Source organism: Mesoplodon mirus (genome assembly GCF_964341445.2).
Source record: "Mesoplodon mirus genome assembly, chromosome: 5".
In the NCBI taxonomy this organism is placed as follows: Eukaryota; Metazoa; Chordata; class Mammalia; order Artiodactyla; family Ziphiidae; genus Mesoplodon; species Mesoplodon mirus.
In genome coordinates, this window is record NC_138980.1 from 76,938,550 (window position 1) to 76,954,095 (window position 15,546).

Genomic DNA, 15,546 nt, shown 5'->3' on the forward strand with positions numbered 1-15,546 from the left:
ATTTTTAATAAAAGAAGCTCTTAAATACAACATTAAAAAAAATTAGAGTCTGATATGTGGATTCATGTCCTAATCCTACAAAGACACTACATCTTTGTAACTTCCTATTTTGTATACTTTATTTGTATAACTCCAAATGAGTGGCTTTGAATACTTGTTCTCATAGATTATGAATTTTAAATCGTGTCCACTATAATATGGGGTATCAGTAGCTAATTTTGTCAATTAGTCAACAGGGTATTCAAAAATATCCCCTAATGAATGCTTTAGTAATAATTTCCAGATAATACAAAAATCTTCTGTATTGTTTATAAGATAGAAACTCTTCCAAAATTTATCTTTAATCACAATTCCTATCAAAGTCCCAGCTGATTCTTCACAGATACTGACAATCTGGTCCTAAAACTTATACAGAAATGCAAAGGATCCAGAATAGTCAACAAAGCTTTGAAAAAGGAAATCAAAGTTGAATTTCCCCAATTAAAAAATATACTATAAAGCCTCCTAAATCAAGACAGTATGGTACTGACATAAGGATAAACATATAGATTTAAAAAACAGCATTAATAGTACAAAAGTAAACTCATATTTATGGTTGACTTTTGACAAAAGTTCCATGGTCTTTTCAGCAAAGGGGTGAGAGAAAATTGGATATACGTATGCAAAGAGATTAGTTCAAACCCTTATCTCACACCATACACAAAAAACTAACTCAAAATACATCACAGACCTAAATGTAATAACCAAAATTATGGAAGAAAACATAAGAGGAAGTCTATGTGACTTTGAGTTAGAGTTCTTCTTAGTTACAACATCAAAAGCACATTCCATAAAAGGAAAAAATAAATTGGATTTTTTTCAAAATCTATAAAAATTGTCTTTGAAAGATACCATCAGGAAAAGGAACAGAAACCTCTAGACTAGAAGAAAACATTAGCAAATCCTATGTCTGACAAAGGATTTACATCCAGAGTATACAAAGAACTCTTAAAACTAAATAGCAGAAAGACAAAAAGCCTAATTTAAAATAGGCAAAAGATTTGAATAGACATGTCACCAAAGATGATATATGAATGGCTATAAAAAGGGATATGAAAAGATGCTCAACATAGTCATTAAGAAATGCAAATTCAAACCACAGTGAAATACTGCTGCACAGCCACAAAAATAGTTTTAATCAAAAAGAGACAATAGCAAGCGTTGATGAGGATGTAGATAAACTGGAATCTTAATAAACTGCTGGTGGGAACATAAATTGGTGCAGTACTTTGTATAAGAATTTGGCAGTTTCTTAAAATATTAAATATAAATTTACCATATCACCTAGCAATTCCAATCCTAGGTATCTACCCAAAAGGGATAAAAATATACATCTACACAATGACTTATACACAGATGTTTATATTAGCATTATTCATAACAGCAAAAAAGTGGAAACAATCCAAATGCCCATCAACTGATGAATAAACAATGACTTATTATTCAGCAGGAAAAATAATGTACTATTGATACATGCTACCACATGGACAAACCTCAAAAACATTATGCTAAGTTTAAAACGCCAGACACAAAAGACCAAATTTTATGATTTCATTTACATGAAATGTAAAGGTAAATCTATAAAAAGAGAAAGTTGATGAATGGTTGCCTGTGACTGGGGGTAGGAACAGAATGATTGCAAATGGATGTGAGGGACCCCTTTGGGGTGATGGAAATGTTCTAAAACTGAATTGTGATGGTTGCCCCATTCTGTAAATGTACTAAAAATCATTGAATTGCACACTGGGGTGAATTTATGGTATGTAAATCATACCAGAAAAAAAGACGTTAGGGGGAAAAATCATTTACAGTATCCTTTTCAATTTGTCACATTTTAAATAATGATTTACCTTAGAAAAATCAGCTTGACATATTCTTGAATCTATCTTACTAATGAGAAATAATTAGGTTCTACTTAGAAAAATTTCTACGTAGGAACTTTCATCGTAAAATACCAGTTCAATGCCTTTTAAAACATTACTAATTAGAACCATCTATTTTGAAGTGACAAAATTCTAACTGGAGATCTACAGAGACACAGGAATTATCCACGTTAGTAAACAAAATGGAGCACTAAATAATTAAATTTTAAAAGATATTTCCACAATGATTTACTCATACTTTGCTAAGTATGTGTATACATAATTGTTATTTCCACAATAAATTACTCAGACTTTCTATTTTGTTGTAATAAACTGCTGAAGTTCTATTTATCCGTAAGCACACAACCAGACAACACTGTGAAGACCCTATGCTATCTATACATAAGTTCCTCTGTCAATAAATGAACTGTCTATCTATGAACTGGGCACACTAAAATATTTGCTGGTAATATAATACTTTTATAATGGAAATGCACCTATCACATTTTAGTTGCCACTACGTGCATTCAGATCCAAATTATAATGGAGATAGACAATTTGCACTAATCAGATTAGCTGATATAATTATCTGCCTGGCCACTCCTCTTAGCATGTTAATGTTTTTTGACTGTTAACCCTAATGAGTTTTACAGGACTCTTAACAACCAAATTCTTGCAATATGAATGAGTAGATACGCCTTGTTAGGTTATTTCTGCCATTTGAGATAGCTCACCATTTAATTCTCATGCATCTCCAAAGTCCTCTTAACCTGACCACACTGCTCTGCCATTTCAGTGTAGAAAATCTCTCATTAAGAGTTTCTAATTTTCTCACTTATTTTCTAATATGCCTCTACAATGTGCCTCAGTCTTCACTTAGCCACATCTAAACTTGGTGGTATGGTAGGCCCTTTACAATCTGAAGGTATGTTTCTTCCTTTATTTCTGATAAATTTTATTTTACTACAGTAACTATCATGAACCAGCTGGAATAAGTCTCCTGCTATATTACCCATAAAACTGTTGATGACAATTTGAAATAATTCATCTCTATTTACTTCCAAATTCTAGAATGGGAAGCAAGTTTTGACTTTTGTATACTTTTTCACCTAAAGAGTAGGAAAACATTCATACTGGCATTAAGGTCCCATTATATCATCTCCCAACTAGTTAACATTTATAGTCTGTTGAATAATTGAAATTCATAAAATCCTTTCTAGCTCAATGGCATCTGAGTGGGTTCCTGGAAAGATGTTAAAGGTAAGGACAGGAGGTATCCAAGTTTAGTACAGTTGGAGCTGAAAGACAGTATTAAAATTCATTCAAGACACATAGGATATGAAGTTTGATGGATGCAAATCCAGTCCTTAAAGATCCTGAGCTCTGGAGTTTTCGGAGCCACTAGAGTGGCTGCCCTCAAATCTGAGCCTGCACAGGAATTACCTTGGATTCTTTTGAAATACAGTTCTTAGTTTTGAGGCTCAGTCTGGGATTCTCATTTTAAATGGAGAATTCCCAGCTCCCACTACCTCACCCCCACTGCCGTGATTTTGATACAGGTGCTTGCACACCAGACTTTAAAAAACAGGGCATCAAGAAGCATGATCTAAAAGCCGATGGTGTGGGTTCATGCAGAAAGTGGTCATATATTTTAGGTGAAGCCAGGCAGAGGGAAGAGGAAAAATCTGGGGCAAAACAGCTTCATATGCTTGTGAAGGAGAAAAAAATGTTCAGGTCTGATAATTTTAATTGGAAAGCAATACGAAGGCAGGAGCTGTTTAAATAATGCTGAAACTGGCTCATCAGCTCCATTCCCTGATCATCTGTGTTAAAGCCTAAACAGTTAATAATGTATTGCAAATATATGGATGTTAATTATGAAATGAAATCAGCTGGAAAAGGCAAGTACTAAACTATCTAATCCCCAAGGGCCTTCTTAACACCACCATGCAATAATTCTTGTACGAATATCTGGTTAGCATTGAAATGGCTGAGTTCCCATTTTCTCACTTCTCTCAGTCTAGGGCTTGGCATTAGAATAAAGATGACATGGAGACAAGATGATGTGCTCACTATGGCTGCACCCTAAGTGCACTCTGCATCAAATTATGGTCCTCACTTGGTTGTGGGAACCTTAAAATTCCCCTTCAGGAACACCCCCCACCCACCTCACCCCCCACCACCAAATCATAATCCAAGGGAGACTACTGGTTCTCTCAGTGCTTTAAAATACGTCGATTACTTCCCCAACTCAATACACTTCCCATCTATCAGGAACCTGGAATTCCTCTGATTATTCTTTATTTTGCAAACACAAAGCCATAAAACCATCTGGGTAAAAATGTAATTGTAATTAAGCAGAAACATTCAATTGTGCATGAACTCAATAAAAATGTGCTCTGTTTTAGTACTGCATAAAAAATGTTTTAAGACTGCTATACAGAATTTCCTGAATTTAAAAAGGTATACTATTTTTATGATTCACCTAATAAACTTCAAATAAGTATATATTAATATTAAATATTATCAAATAAATATTATTAAATAAACAAAATTTCTTCTCATAAAATTGGTCCATGCCTGAAGTCTCTCAGGATACTAAGACACAGATTAATACATGATTAAAGAGGTTATTAACTTTTAATGTATAATATCACTTTTTCCATCAGCACAATGATTCTTTTTACTAGAATTCACTATATCACTTCCTTAAAAAAAAAGACTGGAGTATCTGCATATTGGCCACTCTAAGTACAGAAACTTCTTCCACGTGCCACTGTCAGCAGGAACATAATCATCCATGCCGTTCTAACTTTTAAACAGGAAAACCATGGATGGTTTAAGGAGATGTGCACTTAAAGTTGATAAGGAAACACTGAACACTTAACTAAATAGTACCGTGAAAAAGACAGGTAGGACAAGTTGAGGCAAAGAGAAGTTTCCTTAAAAACTGTAAGGACCTTGAGGCAAGAACTATTTACCGTTTTGTTCTCTGGGTATTCGGCACAGTATATAGATGTAACTAGCCCACTACTGATGAATTTTTAGAGCGCTCTGCTCTTGAAAACAATGCTGCGATGAATAGGCTTATACATAAATCTTTTGCTCTTATGTGAATATTCCTCTAATACTGATACCTACAAGCAGAACTGCTGAAAACTAAGCATGTTTAAAATTTAAATACATACCACAAAAGAGGCTCTACCCAATTTACTCCCCTACAATGTATGAGGTTAAGTGTTCCCCAAGCGTGCCTACCAGATATTATTAATCTGCACAATCTGTGCTAATCTATGAACCAAAAGTGATGATTGAGAAAAAATTTTCCCTAGTTTCCCAATACATTTGAAAAAATTGTGAATGTTTATTCGATATTTATATTTCCTTTATAGCATATCCACAAGAAAGTTAAAAGTTAAAAGTTAATCCAAAGAAAATGCTTATCTATGGATGTTAAGATTACAGATGACTTATGTATTTTCTAAACTCTCTATACTCAGCTTGTATTATTTTGTTATTAACATTTATCTTTTTAAAATACTCATAGAAAGGGACTTCCCTGGTGGCACAGTGGTTAAGAATCTGTCTGCCAGTGCAGGGGACAACGGGTTCAAGCCCTGGTCTGAGAAGACCCCACATGCCGTGGAGCAACTAAGCCTGTGCACCACAACTACTGAGCCTGCACTCTAGAGCTCTTGAGCCACAAGTACTGAAGCCCGTGCACCTAGAGCCCGTGCTCCGCAACAAGAGAAGCCACCGCAATGAGAAGCCCGCGCACCGCAACGAAGAGTAGCCCCCGCTCACTGCAACTAGAGAAAGCCTGCGCGCAGCTACAAAGACCCAACGCAGCCAAAAAATAAAATTATTTATTTACTTAAATTTAAAATAAATAAATAATATACTCATAGAAAAAGAGCACTGGAATTCGAAATGAAAAAGACCAAACACCTAATAGAAAAATGAGTAGAAGAAATGAACAGAAAGTTTACAGGAAAGGAAATGAGAATAAAAATATGAAAAGATGGTCACTCACCATTAATATCAAAAAAATGTAAATTAAAACTACTTTGAGATAGCATTTCTTGCCCATTAGATTTTACAAAGATCAAAATTTTTAATAATACCTATATTCGTGACAGCATAGCTGAAAGACATACTCTGTTTCTCTGCTGACCTGAGAGTGTGAAGTGGCATACCTCCATGGGGTATAATCAGGCAATATTGCCCCCAAATTACCAATACATTTGCCCTTTGACAAGAACATGACATAGGCAAAACAACATATCTACAGATTCTTATTCATTTAGCACTGTTCATAACAGGAAAATACTGGAATCCATTAAACGTACATCCACACCAAACTGATTAAGGAAATTATGCCACATTTTTGCAATCAGATAAAATGGAAGTACCAAAACAGAAAGGGGATTCTCCTAATGCACTCATATGTGATAGTCTCACACATCTGTGTGTGTGTGTGTGTGTGTGTGTGTGTAAATACTGTGGCTTTTAAAAGCTCTTAATGCATTTTATTTGTTTATGCGTCAATTACCTCTAGCTCACACACTAGAAACTAATAACCCTGGCCACCTCTAGGAAGGGATACTGAGCAATAACTGGGGAAAGGCTGCTGGAGGAAGATTTTCATTGCACAATTTTTTGGAGGTTCTGTGTGGTAAAGTCTGAGTCCTTGTAATTTTGAAAATGATTTCATTCTGCCTTTAGGTCTGAATGGTAATTTGGCTGAATCTTGGATTCAAAATCACATTTCATCAGAAATCTGAGACTATCAACTCATGACCCCCTAGCATCTGGTATTACTGATTCAATCTCTAATATCAATCTGACACTCATCTTATTGTAGATAATCTTTCCTTTATTAAACATGTAGGATTTTCTCTTTATCTTTGATTTTCTAATATTCTGCCATAATGGGTCTAGGTTTGGGTCTCTCTTTCCTTATGCTACTCTCTGTTTAGTGGTTGGTCTTTCAGTCTGAAGGCATGTGTCTTCCTTTATTTATGGGGCAAATTTGATTCTGATACCAAAAAACGTCTCTTTAAACTCTACCTAACCAACACTGGTTCCATCAACCAATTCATCTCAAATTACTGAATTAAATAACACTCTCCACACCATCCAGAAAACATGATCACTGAGGCATGCAGAATGCCCAACACTCACTGAGCCTAGATTCCTCTCTTGTCTTGTTGCACACAATTACTTCCACCAGTCAGCCTGTATGTTCACCAAGAATCAGCTATATTTGCTTGAACATATGTTCACAGTTTGTAATTACATAAGTTAATCAAACCTAAATATTAATGCAAGTGAAATATGAGTGCAAAAGATGTCTTTGTTTCTATGAAAACTTTGGAAAACTTGAGAAAGATTAAGTTGCTAAAAAAAAAAGTCTGCAATTTTATTTGGGATGAAACAACTGTACAAGATTTGAAAGTTTTAAAAGTCCAGGATTCTACACATAAACTGCCTTGCATTTGTCTTTTAAATTTTATTCCAAATACAGAAACCTATATTGGAAATTGGTCTTGGTGCATCGTGAGTAAGGCTCACCTGGAGCACCAGGTATCTGACCTACACGCAAAGGCGTAGTATCTGGCCTCACATCCAAAGCTTGGCTAATGAATGTATATTTTGGTGATGTATATTAGAATCAAATGTTTAGGGTTCATTTGCATGCATTTTAAAAACTCTCTCCTTTAACTTATTTTTTTAAATTAACTCCCATTAAAGAAATTTGGACCATCTAGATCTATGATTCATGGCTCACAATTTTCTTTCATATTTTGCATCCATTTGTCCTTTATGTTCTATTCTGGGACAATTTCTGGGTTTGCCTTCTAGGTCACAAATTTACTTACCAGTTCATCTATGGAGTTTTTAATTCTAATAATCATATAATGTGAGTTCAATTGTATCTAATCATTTTTTTACAGACAGCAGCTGTCCTGGTTTTTTTCCATGAATATATATCTACTCTTATTTTTCAGTTAAAGTATTCTATTTAATCTAGTAAGACTTTTGCTTCATGGTTTTAATCAACCAGTTTGATGACTCTCCTTTATATGGTTTTTTTTTTTTTTTTTTTTTTTGCGGTACACGGGCCTCTCACTGTTGTGGCCTCTCCCGCTGCCGAGCACAGGCTCCAGACGCGCAGCCCCAGTGGCCATGGCCCACGGGCCCAGCCGCTCCGTGGCATGTGGGATCCTCCCGGACCGGGGCACGAACCCGCACCCCCGGCATCGGCAGGCGGACTCCCAACCACTGCGCCACCAGGGAAGCCCGGTTTGTTTTCTTAACAGTGTGATATTCTTAGGTGTCAGCTCATCTCTCTTTGCTGGTTTCCTACTCACCTATCTGTGGTGACCAGCTCTCCTCTAGTTATTTGGAGGGACAAGTGGGACCATCTACTGCACACAGGAAGCCAATGGCTCCACTTTTGAGAGTGGAGGCTCTCTATGCTCTGGTGTCACCCACATGTCCGGGAAAGCTCTACCACTATTCTCTCCGCTCTTGCCTAGGGACACACATTTGGCCTCTACTACCTGGTACAACTGGACAGCAGACAAAACCAATAGTGCTCTTATTCAAGGGCCCCTTGTGCTCATGGCCCTCTCTTTCTTTGCAAGTGCAGTAGCACCTCTGCCATAGCTGCCTCCATTCACACATATTCTCTAATGTCTATATGTTTTCCATTAATCCAATCCAAACTGTTTGCAGTCTTTCAGAAGATACTCAAATTGTCTGATGTACTGATGGCATTCTTTTAGAATACTGCTTTAGATTTATTTAGAATATCTTTTCTGTCATTCCTAGGATTTGGCTTGAACAAAGCAGCTGGATGTGTGACATTATTCTGCAATCTTTTTTCATTTAGATGTTGACTTCACTTCTACTCCAGTTCTCCTAGGTATGTACTACCTTTTCCCTGTCCTCATACCCTCCTCTTCTATTTCCATACTGGTACTTGATAAAGTTCCTTGTCCAAAAGGGATGCCCCCAAATACTTAGGTGTTCAAAACTTCCCATGGTACCAAATACTTTGATTCACATAAGGGAGTAAATTGAAAAACAAAACGAAACAAAATAAAACAAAAACGGAATTTACACAAGGCTGCAGATTTTGAAGAGCTAATCAGCATAACTACTATATAAAACTCTAAATTTATAAAACTCTAAGTTTAAGTAAGTCTTAGAAGTTACTCTTTATCATCCTGGAAAAGTAATCTAAATATTACTGATAGCCAGTAATCATCAATCTAAAGAGAATCACAGGCAAGGAATGTACTGATCTAGTTTATCTCGGCCCAGTGCTTAGGTGTGCTTTTTTTAAAAAAAGTGTTAATTTTGAGCAAACATGATTGTTTCACTCTTTCGTGGAATTTAATTTGTTGCTCTTCTGTACTTTAATTTTTTAGAGATTACTATTTAAAACAGAATAATGTACTATATGTGTAATATTTTATTCAGTGATTTTTACTGGGTGCCTACTAAAAACTAGATATCTTACCATGTTCTGGAAATGAAGAGATGAACAAGAGGGTATCATCATAGCACTTGGGACATTCCTACATCTGTATGTAACACAACCTACTTTATTTCCCTATTTATATCTATAACTGGAAAGCCAGGTTGGGAACTCCCTGAAACATACCAAGGCTTTCTCATCTCCTTTCTGTGTTCTCTGTACCTACAAAATGCCTTGCTCAAAGGACTCATTCAATAAATGCTTAATTACTTAATATTACTTATGTGCCCATTAGATCTCAATTATTTTTCAGTATTAGAGACTAATAAGGGAAAATAGTAAGAACACTTCATACATTAATTGCTAGATATACAAATACAATTTGTGCATTTTACAAATAAGGGAAATAAGATCCAGAAAGATTAATTACTTTGAAGAGGCAGCACCGGAACCTGTAACCAAAATCTCCATTCAATCACTTTTCCCTTCACAGCACAAGTTAGATTGATATCTGGAGAATGAATTGGCCAGTCTTAACAAATGTTCACCGCTTTGCAATACTTGATAACTGATTATCTATTTCCTTTGATAGAGACATTTAGAACCTTTTAAATATGTAATAATACAAAAGGTGTTGAGGAGTTCAGGCACAAGTGGGTAAAACTTGCTACTGATAGAGGGGAAGGGAAGGTGTACTTTGTAATCTACTCTTTCTTGTGCAACTGACAGTCAGAAAGCTTTTACTAACTGAGAAGAAAAAACTGTTGCAAACTAAAGGAGTTGCATTTATAAAGAATGCATCTTCATATAAAGACATCATGATGCCTCACATTAGAATTACTGGATCACAGAATTTAAATAGAGAAAAACAAGAATGCAATCCTTCGATAATCAACAGTTAAACAGAAAAAGCCCGTACTCAGGTAGACAAGGCTTTTGAGGTCTGATCTCACCAGACAGTTTAGGATCACTTCCCCTTATTGCACCTTCTGGCCTCGTCGGAAGAAACTTTTTTTTTCATTGCCTTGTTAGGCTCTGCATTTTCTCATCTCCACTCAAGTCTCTTCCTTCTATCTGTAACATTCCCAGCCCTTTCCTGCCTGGAGAAAGGCTCCCCATGCTTCAAAATCCACTGAAACTCTGCCTTGGGAAGCCTTCCCCAACTCCCCAAGCGTGGTTTAACTTTGGGCATAACATCTGATTTAACATGCTGCTATGTCACTGTTTCATGACCACCTGTGTCGTATATACTTGTATATGATGTGCTTCTAATGTGTGAGCCCCTAATGCAGGCTCTAGAATATATTTAGCATCCAACAAAATTTTTATTCTATCATCCAATTTTAATTAAGTCATCAGATTCTCTCATTTTACTTATGAAAACTGGATCCCAGAGAGGAAAGGGACTTGTCAATCAGTAGGGAACAGGCCAATGTCAGAGCTCAGATAACAAATCATGCTTTCCCTTTCCTAATCCACCCTCATAAGGGAAAGGGCTGGCATGACAGAGTCTGGAGTAACAAACCCACCCTTCTTGGCTATTTGCCTAACTTTTTACTCAAAGTCTGACTGCTACACTGTATTGCTAGCAATGTCAGTTTTCCTCAACAACAAAGACTTCCCAGTTCAGAACACATACATATGTGGCTAATAGGAAAAGTGAGTAAAAGTCCAACTTGATAAACAGGGAGGTATGTCAAACTCTTATTCAGTCTATGAAAAACATACTCATAATTCTAACTTTGCTCCTTTAAGTATGGAGAGAAGGCAGAGCTCATTTGGAAAATCTGACCAAAAGCCCACATTTCAACACAGTGAAATGCTTTATCCCCTATTGCTTCTACCGCACCAGGAACTTTCTATATGTAATTATTTAATCCCCGGCCAAAAACCAGTGGACAATGAAATCCCCACAAGATGTTTCCCCCAGTGAAGTGTTCAAACATCAGTTCCACAAAAAACATTTTTAAAAGCTTTTCATGTAATTCTTCCATGGCATTTTTTCCCACTCATGGCTAAAAATGACCATATTTGAATATTCATCATTATGAGCATCTGGTAAAATACAGCCCTGTGCAGCATTTTACATCATTTGACTGTGGGATCTCAGAAGGGTATAGGTAAAAATTTCCAGTTTCATTTTGTTTGGATTTTTAACCATCTTTTTCCATTTCATGGCTTTGGGTGTCTTTAATTGTGCTGATATTTTCTGCTGTCCATTACTATTGGATTTTTCTCCAAATGAGCAGGTTGCTTTCAGACAAGTCCTTGTGGATTTCATCAATGGCTCACTTGGAATTATCAAAATGAAAACACGTGCGTGTTTACAATATTTTGTGGGTTTTGCCTTAAACCAACAGTAAAGTCCACAGTGATGATGGCTACACAACAATGTGAATGTACTTAACACCACTGACTGGACATATAAAAATGGTCAAAATTGTAAATTTTATGTTATGTATACTTTACCACAAAGTAAAGGTCAACTTACAGGAGGCAACAATTATCCCAAACCCTGGGTCAAAGGACAGGGCGGGGGGTGGGGGGGAATGGAATGATGATCTGTATTATTCAGACAGGGCAAATGGCTTTTACTTTCTAGATCCAACAGGCCTCTTAGCCAGGCTCTCATCCCTGCTGTTTTCCTCCATGGAGTGGAGAAGAGAAAAGAAACTTTTGCCAAATAAAATGTAAACCTTAGAAAAGAAATGTTAAATCATAGAACCATAACCCTTCAAGTACTGACTGGATTCTCATGTCATCCATTAGTCAACTGCTCGCAGCCTTTGAGTTAACTCCTTCTCCCCTCGTTTCTCACAGGAACAGTGAACAGGTGTCCTGTGTGAGCGTGGATGTGTTTAAATTCCAGACAGCTGTCAGAATGTAACTCCCTAGAGGACTGTTCTGACAACTTTGAAGTGGGACATGAAAAAAACTATGAGATAATAGATGAGAAACTGGGGGTGAGGGGCAAACAAGGAGGAGATTCAGCAGTGAGCAGACTGGTTGTCTTCCAGTCTCCTAAAAGACACCACGTGGTGGGCTTATTTTGAAAAGCAGAAATAAAACCAGTGGGAAGAGTTGCAAGGAGACAGTTTTACATAGTGTTATGAAGAAACTTATGACCATCTAGCAGAAGGCTATTAATCCATCCAATTAGCCTTCAGATTCACTGACTGCCCTGGAGATGTTGTACGGGAGGTACACGGTAGAGACTCCTGGGGGATGCAGACTAAGGCCAAGGTCAGGGCGCACTTCGTGAGGGGATGAGGGGCAAGCAAATCAGCCTGGTCTACGAGGGGGAGAGAGAGGAGTGGCAGGGGGAAGAGGAGAGCTGGGGAAGGAAAGGCGCTTACCAGGCCACCTCCGCAGGTGCTGAAAGAGGCCAGCGAGCCGGGGTGCCGCAGCACAGCCCCAGTGTAGAAGCAGGAGGCGTCGGGTGGCGCCGGAGGGCGCGGGGCGGCTGCTGCCCGCGTGGGGCCCGGGCCCGGACTCGGCCGCTGTTCCACCGCGAAGCGCGGCGCCAGGAAGCGGCCGTCTCTCCGGAGCAGCAGGTATAGGTCCCGGGAGAAGGCCGGGATCCGCAGCAGTACCTCGTCGCCGTCCGGCTCTGCTTGCTGCGCCGCGGGGGGAGATGGGGGCGGCGGCGGCGGCTGCCACGAGGCCGGGGCGCCCGGGGACAGGGCGGCAGCCCCGCTGGATCCCCGCGGCACCTCCTGCGATTCGAGCTCCTCGTCTTCTTCGCCCCCCGGCAGCGGGGGTCGGGGCCGGGGCTCTGACCGGCCTTCCGCGGGCTCCTGGGGCGGCGCCGGGGCCACGGAGCGCACCTCGCGGGAGCTGCCGGCCGCCTGAGCCCGGGCGCCTCCGCCTCCCGTGGCGCCGCGCACCCAGCCTGGGTCCGCGCTGCCCCCGCTACCGCCGGCCGCGTCCACCGGCTCCCGGCGCCAGAGTGCAGGGAACACGACTTCCCACTCCTCGCGGTCGGGGGCGAACTGCAGCCCTGCGGGCGGGGCAGACAGAGAAGTGCGGGGCTTAAGGTGCCGCGATTCCAGTAGCACAAGCGTCCCCGGGCACACACTCCGCACACAGGGCTCAAGGGTAACGCGCTGGAGACCACCCGTCTAGCCCCTGAAACTCTCGCAACCCCTGAAGCCTAGCGATCAGATTACAGACCCCAGCACTTTCAAAATAAAAGTATGATTATCGGGGCAGGGGGAGGGGAAAAGTGGGGCTGAAAAGTTTGGTGACAGCACTTAGCTGTAGAAAAGAAAACCGGTGCAAAGACTCCAGCACAATTAAATGATTTCCTTAAGTATCTGCCAGAGCAAGGCAGAGCTATCAATTTCTTTACGTCCCAATTTTCCTCCAGGTGCTGTAAACGTACCTTTGCAAATCTTATTACTCTCGTGAGAGGAAAACTAAGCATTTCACGTTGTTGAAATGAGGCCGCGAGAAGTGCGCTTCAGTCAGGAGCGTGACCCTCTCACCCGCAACCGCACGCCGGTTTTTATTGCTACCCGTGGAGCCCTGCTCACGGCGCACAGCTGCGCCAGCCTGCCTACCCGTGCGTGCCCGGTCTCCGCTGGGGAAGGTGGAAAGCAAGCCCAAAGTCACGGAAGAACTTACCTGAAACGATCCCATTCGACAGGACCCCCAGCTGGTAGAGGAGGCAGCAGACGTGAGTTAGGCGCATCTCGCGGCTCTTCCCCATACCGCGCTCCCGGCCCCGCGCGCGCCTCCTCGCGCGATCCACCGCGGTCGCCGCCGCCGCCGCCAGCGCCGCAGTCGCCGCCGCCGCCTCCCGGAGCGCAAGGAGGCCGGGCGGCGAGTTTGCCCAGGCCCTTTGTCTGCCGCGGGGGGGGGGGGTTTGCTGTGTTACTCCGAGAGGCTGCTGGAGCACGGGTGGGGGTGGGGGTGGGGAGGAGCGGGGGCAGGCAGCGCCGGGGGCAGGCAGCGCCGCGGCCCCGCAGCGCTCCGGCTCCCTGGCGAATTAGGTGATGAGTCTATTTTCTGTGTTCTGGACGTCGCAGGAGTTTCCGGAGCCCCTCAGGACAGCCCCACAGTCAGCCGAGAGCCGGCCGGCGCAAGACAGGCAGCGCTGCTTCGGGACAGGCGGAGGACTGCCCCGCGCGGGCAGGAGCGCCGCGGTGTCCGAGGAGAGGCTCGCCGCCTGCACCCGCGCGAAACTGCCAGGGGCTGGTGCCACGGTCCCAGCAGCCGGGCGTGCCAAGCTCCGCACCGTCCTCGGGACCGGAGGGCTCCAGGCTCCTACCCGCAGCGGCGCGGGAGGGAATTTGTAAGGGGATGAGGGGAAGACACGATTCGTGAGGTGGGGTGTGGAGAAGATTCAAGCGGATCCGACAAGAAAAAGGGACCAAGGGGTGCCCGCCAAGCGAGACTTTGCGGGACAAAGGTCCCAGAACACCGCACACGTGCTCAAAAGCCCGGTTGGGGTGGGTGGGGAACCAAATTCCCTCACCCGACTCCTGATTGGCCACTCCGGGAGGCCGGATTTGCATCCTTACGCGGCACCCCCTCCTCCCTGCTGAGGTGTGTGCAGGTAGAAGGGCCGTCCCCTCCCCAGCTCACCCCCTTACTCGGGTTCCTCCTTCAGTGGAGTTCTCCCCCCATCCACACATCACTCAAAAGCCAAACTTAGTGCAGACTGAGCACAAAGCAGCGGCCCCATTTACCAAAGACCTTTGATTTTTCTTCCCATCTCTGTCTCTGGGAATTTTCTAAGCCTGGAGATAATGTAATTCGTCATGGAGTGTGCTTCAAAAGTTCCCAGGACAGTAGACACCCTGACATTTCAGAGCCCCTTATCCCACCTTATCTTTCCGGCTTCCCATTCATCAGTGCTCTCAGTTTCTCTCTCTCTCTCTAACTCATGCACACACATTCCTAATGAGGGTGAGATTAAAGAGACCGGCATTAAATACTGTATTCTAAAGATCTCAGGCCAAGTGAGATTATTTTGCCTTTTTTTTTTTCCCGTTAAATATGTTTTTGCTATGTTTCGTCTTTGGGGCACAATCCAACCTTAAATATTCTTGCTTTATCTCTTGCAGCCCTTCCTAGTACCTACTCCGCTCTCTGAACCTCTTTCTTGGCCACATCAAATTTTTTCATATCAGACTCAACGGTGATTGATCT

At 41.4% G+C, this 15,546-nt stretch overlaps 1 protein-coding gene across 1 annotated transcript in view; it reads right to left on the reverse strand.

Moving 5' to 3' along the window:
• The window catches only part of ADAMTS19 (ADAM metallopeptidase with thrombospondin type 1 motif 19), a gene marked incomplete at its 5' end in the record, with an annotated part of 282,396 nt that extends 268,580 nt beyond the window's left edge, over positions 1–13,816 (reverse strand). Inside the window, 2 exons of the mRNA XM_082623301.1 lie at positions 12,747–13,511; positions 13,775–13,816. Coding sequence (XP_082479427.1) covers positions 12,747–13,511; positions 13,775–13,816 — 807 coding nt within the window. The remainder of the gene's footprint in view (positions 1–12,746; positions 13,512–13,774) is intronic.
• Positions 13,817–15,546: the final 1,730 nt, after the last annotated feature.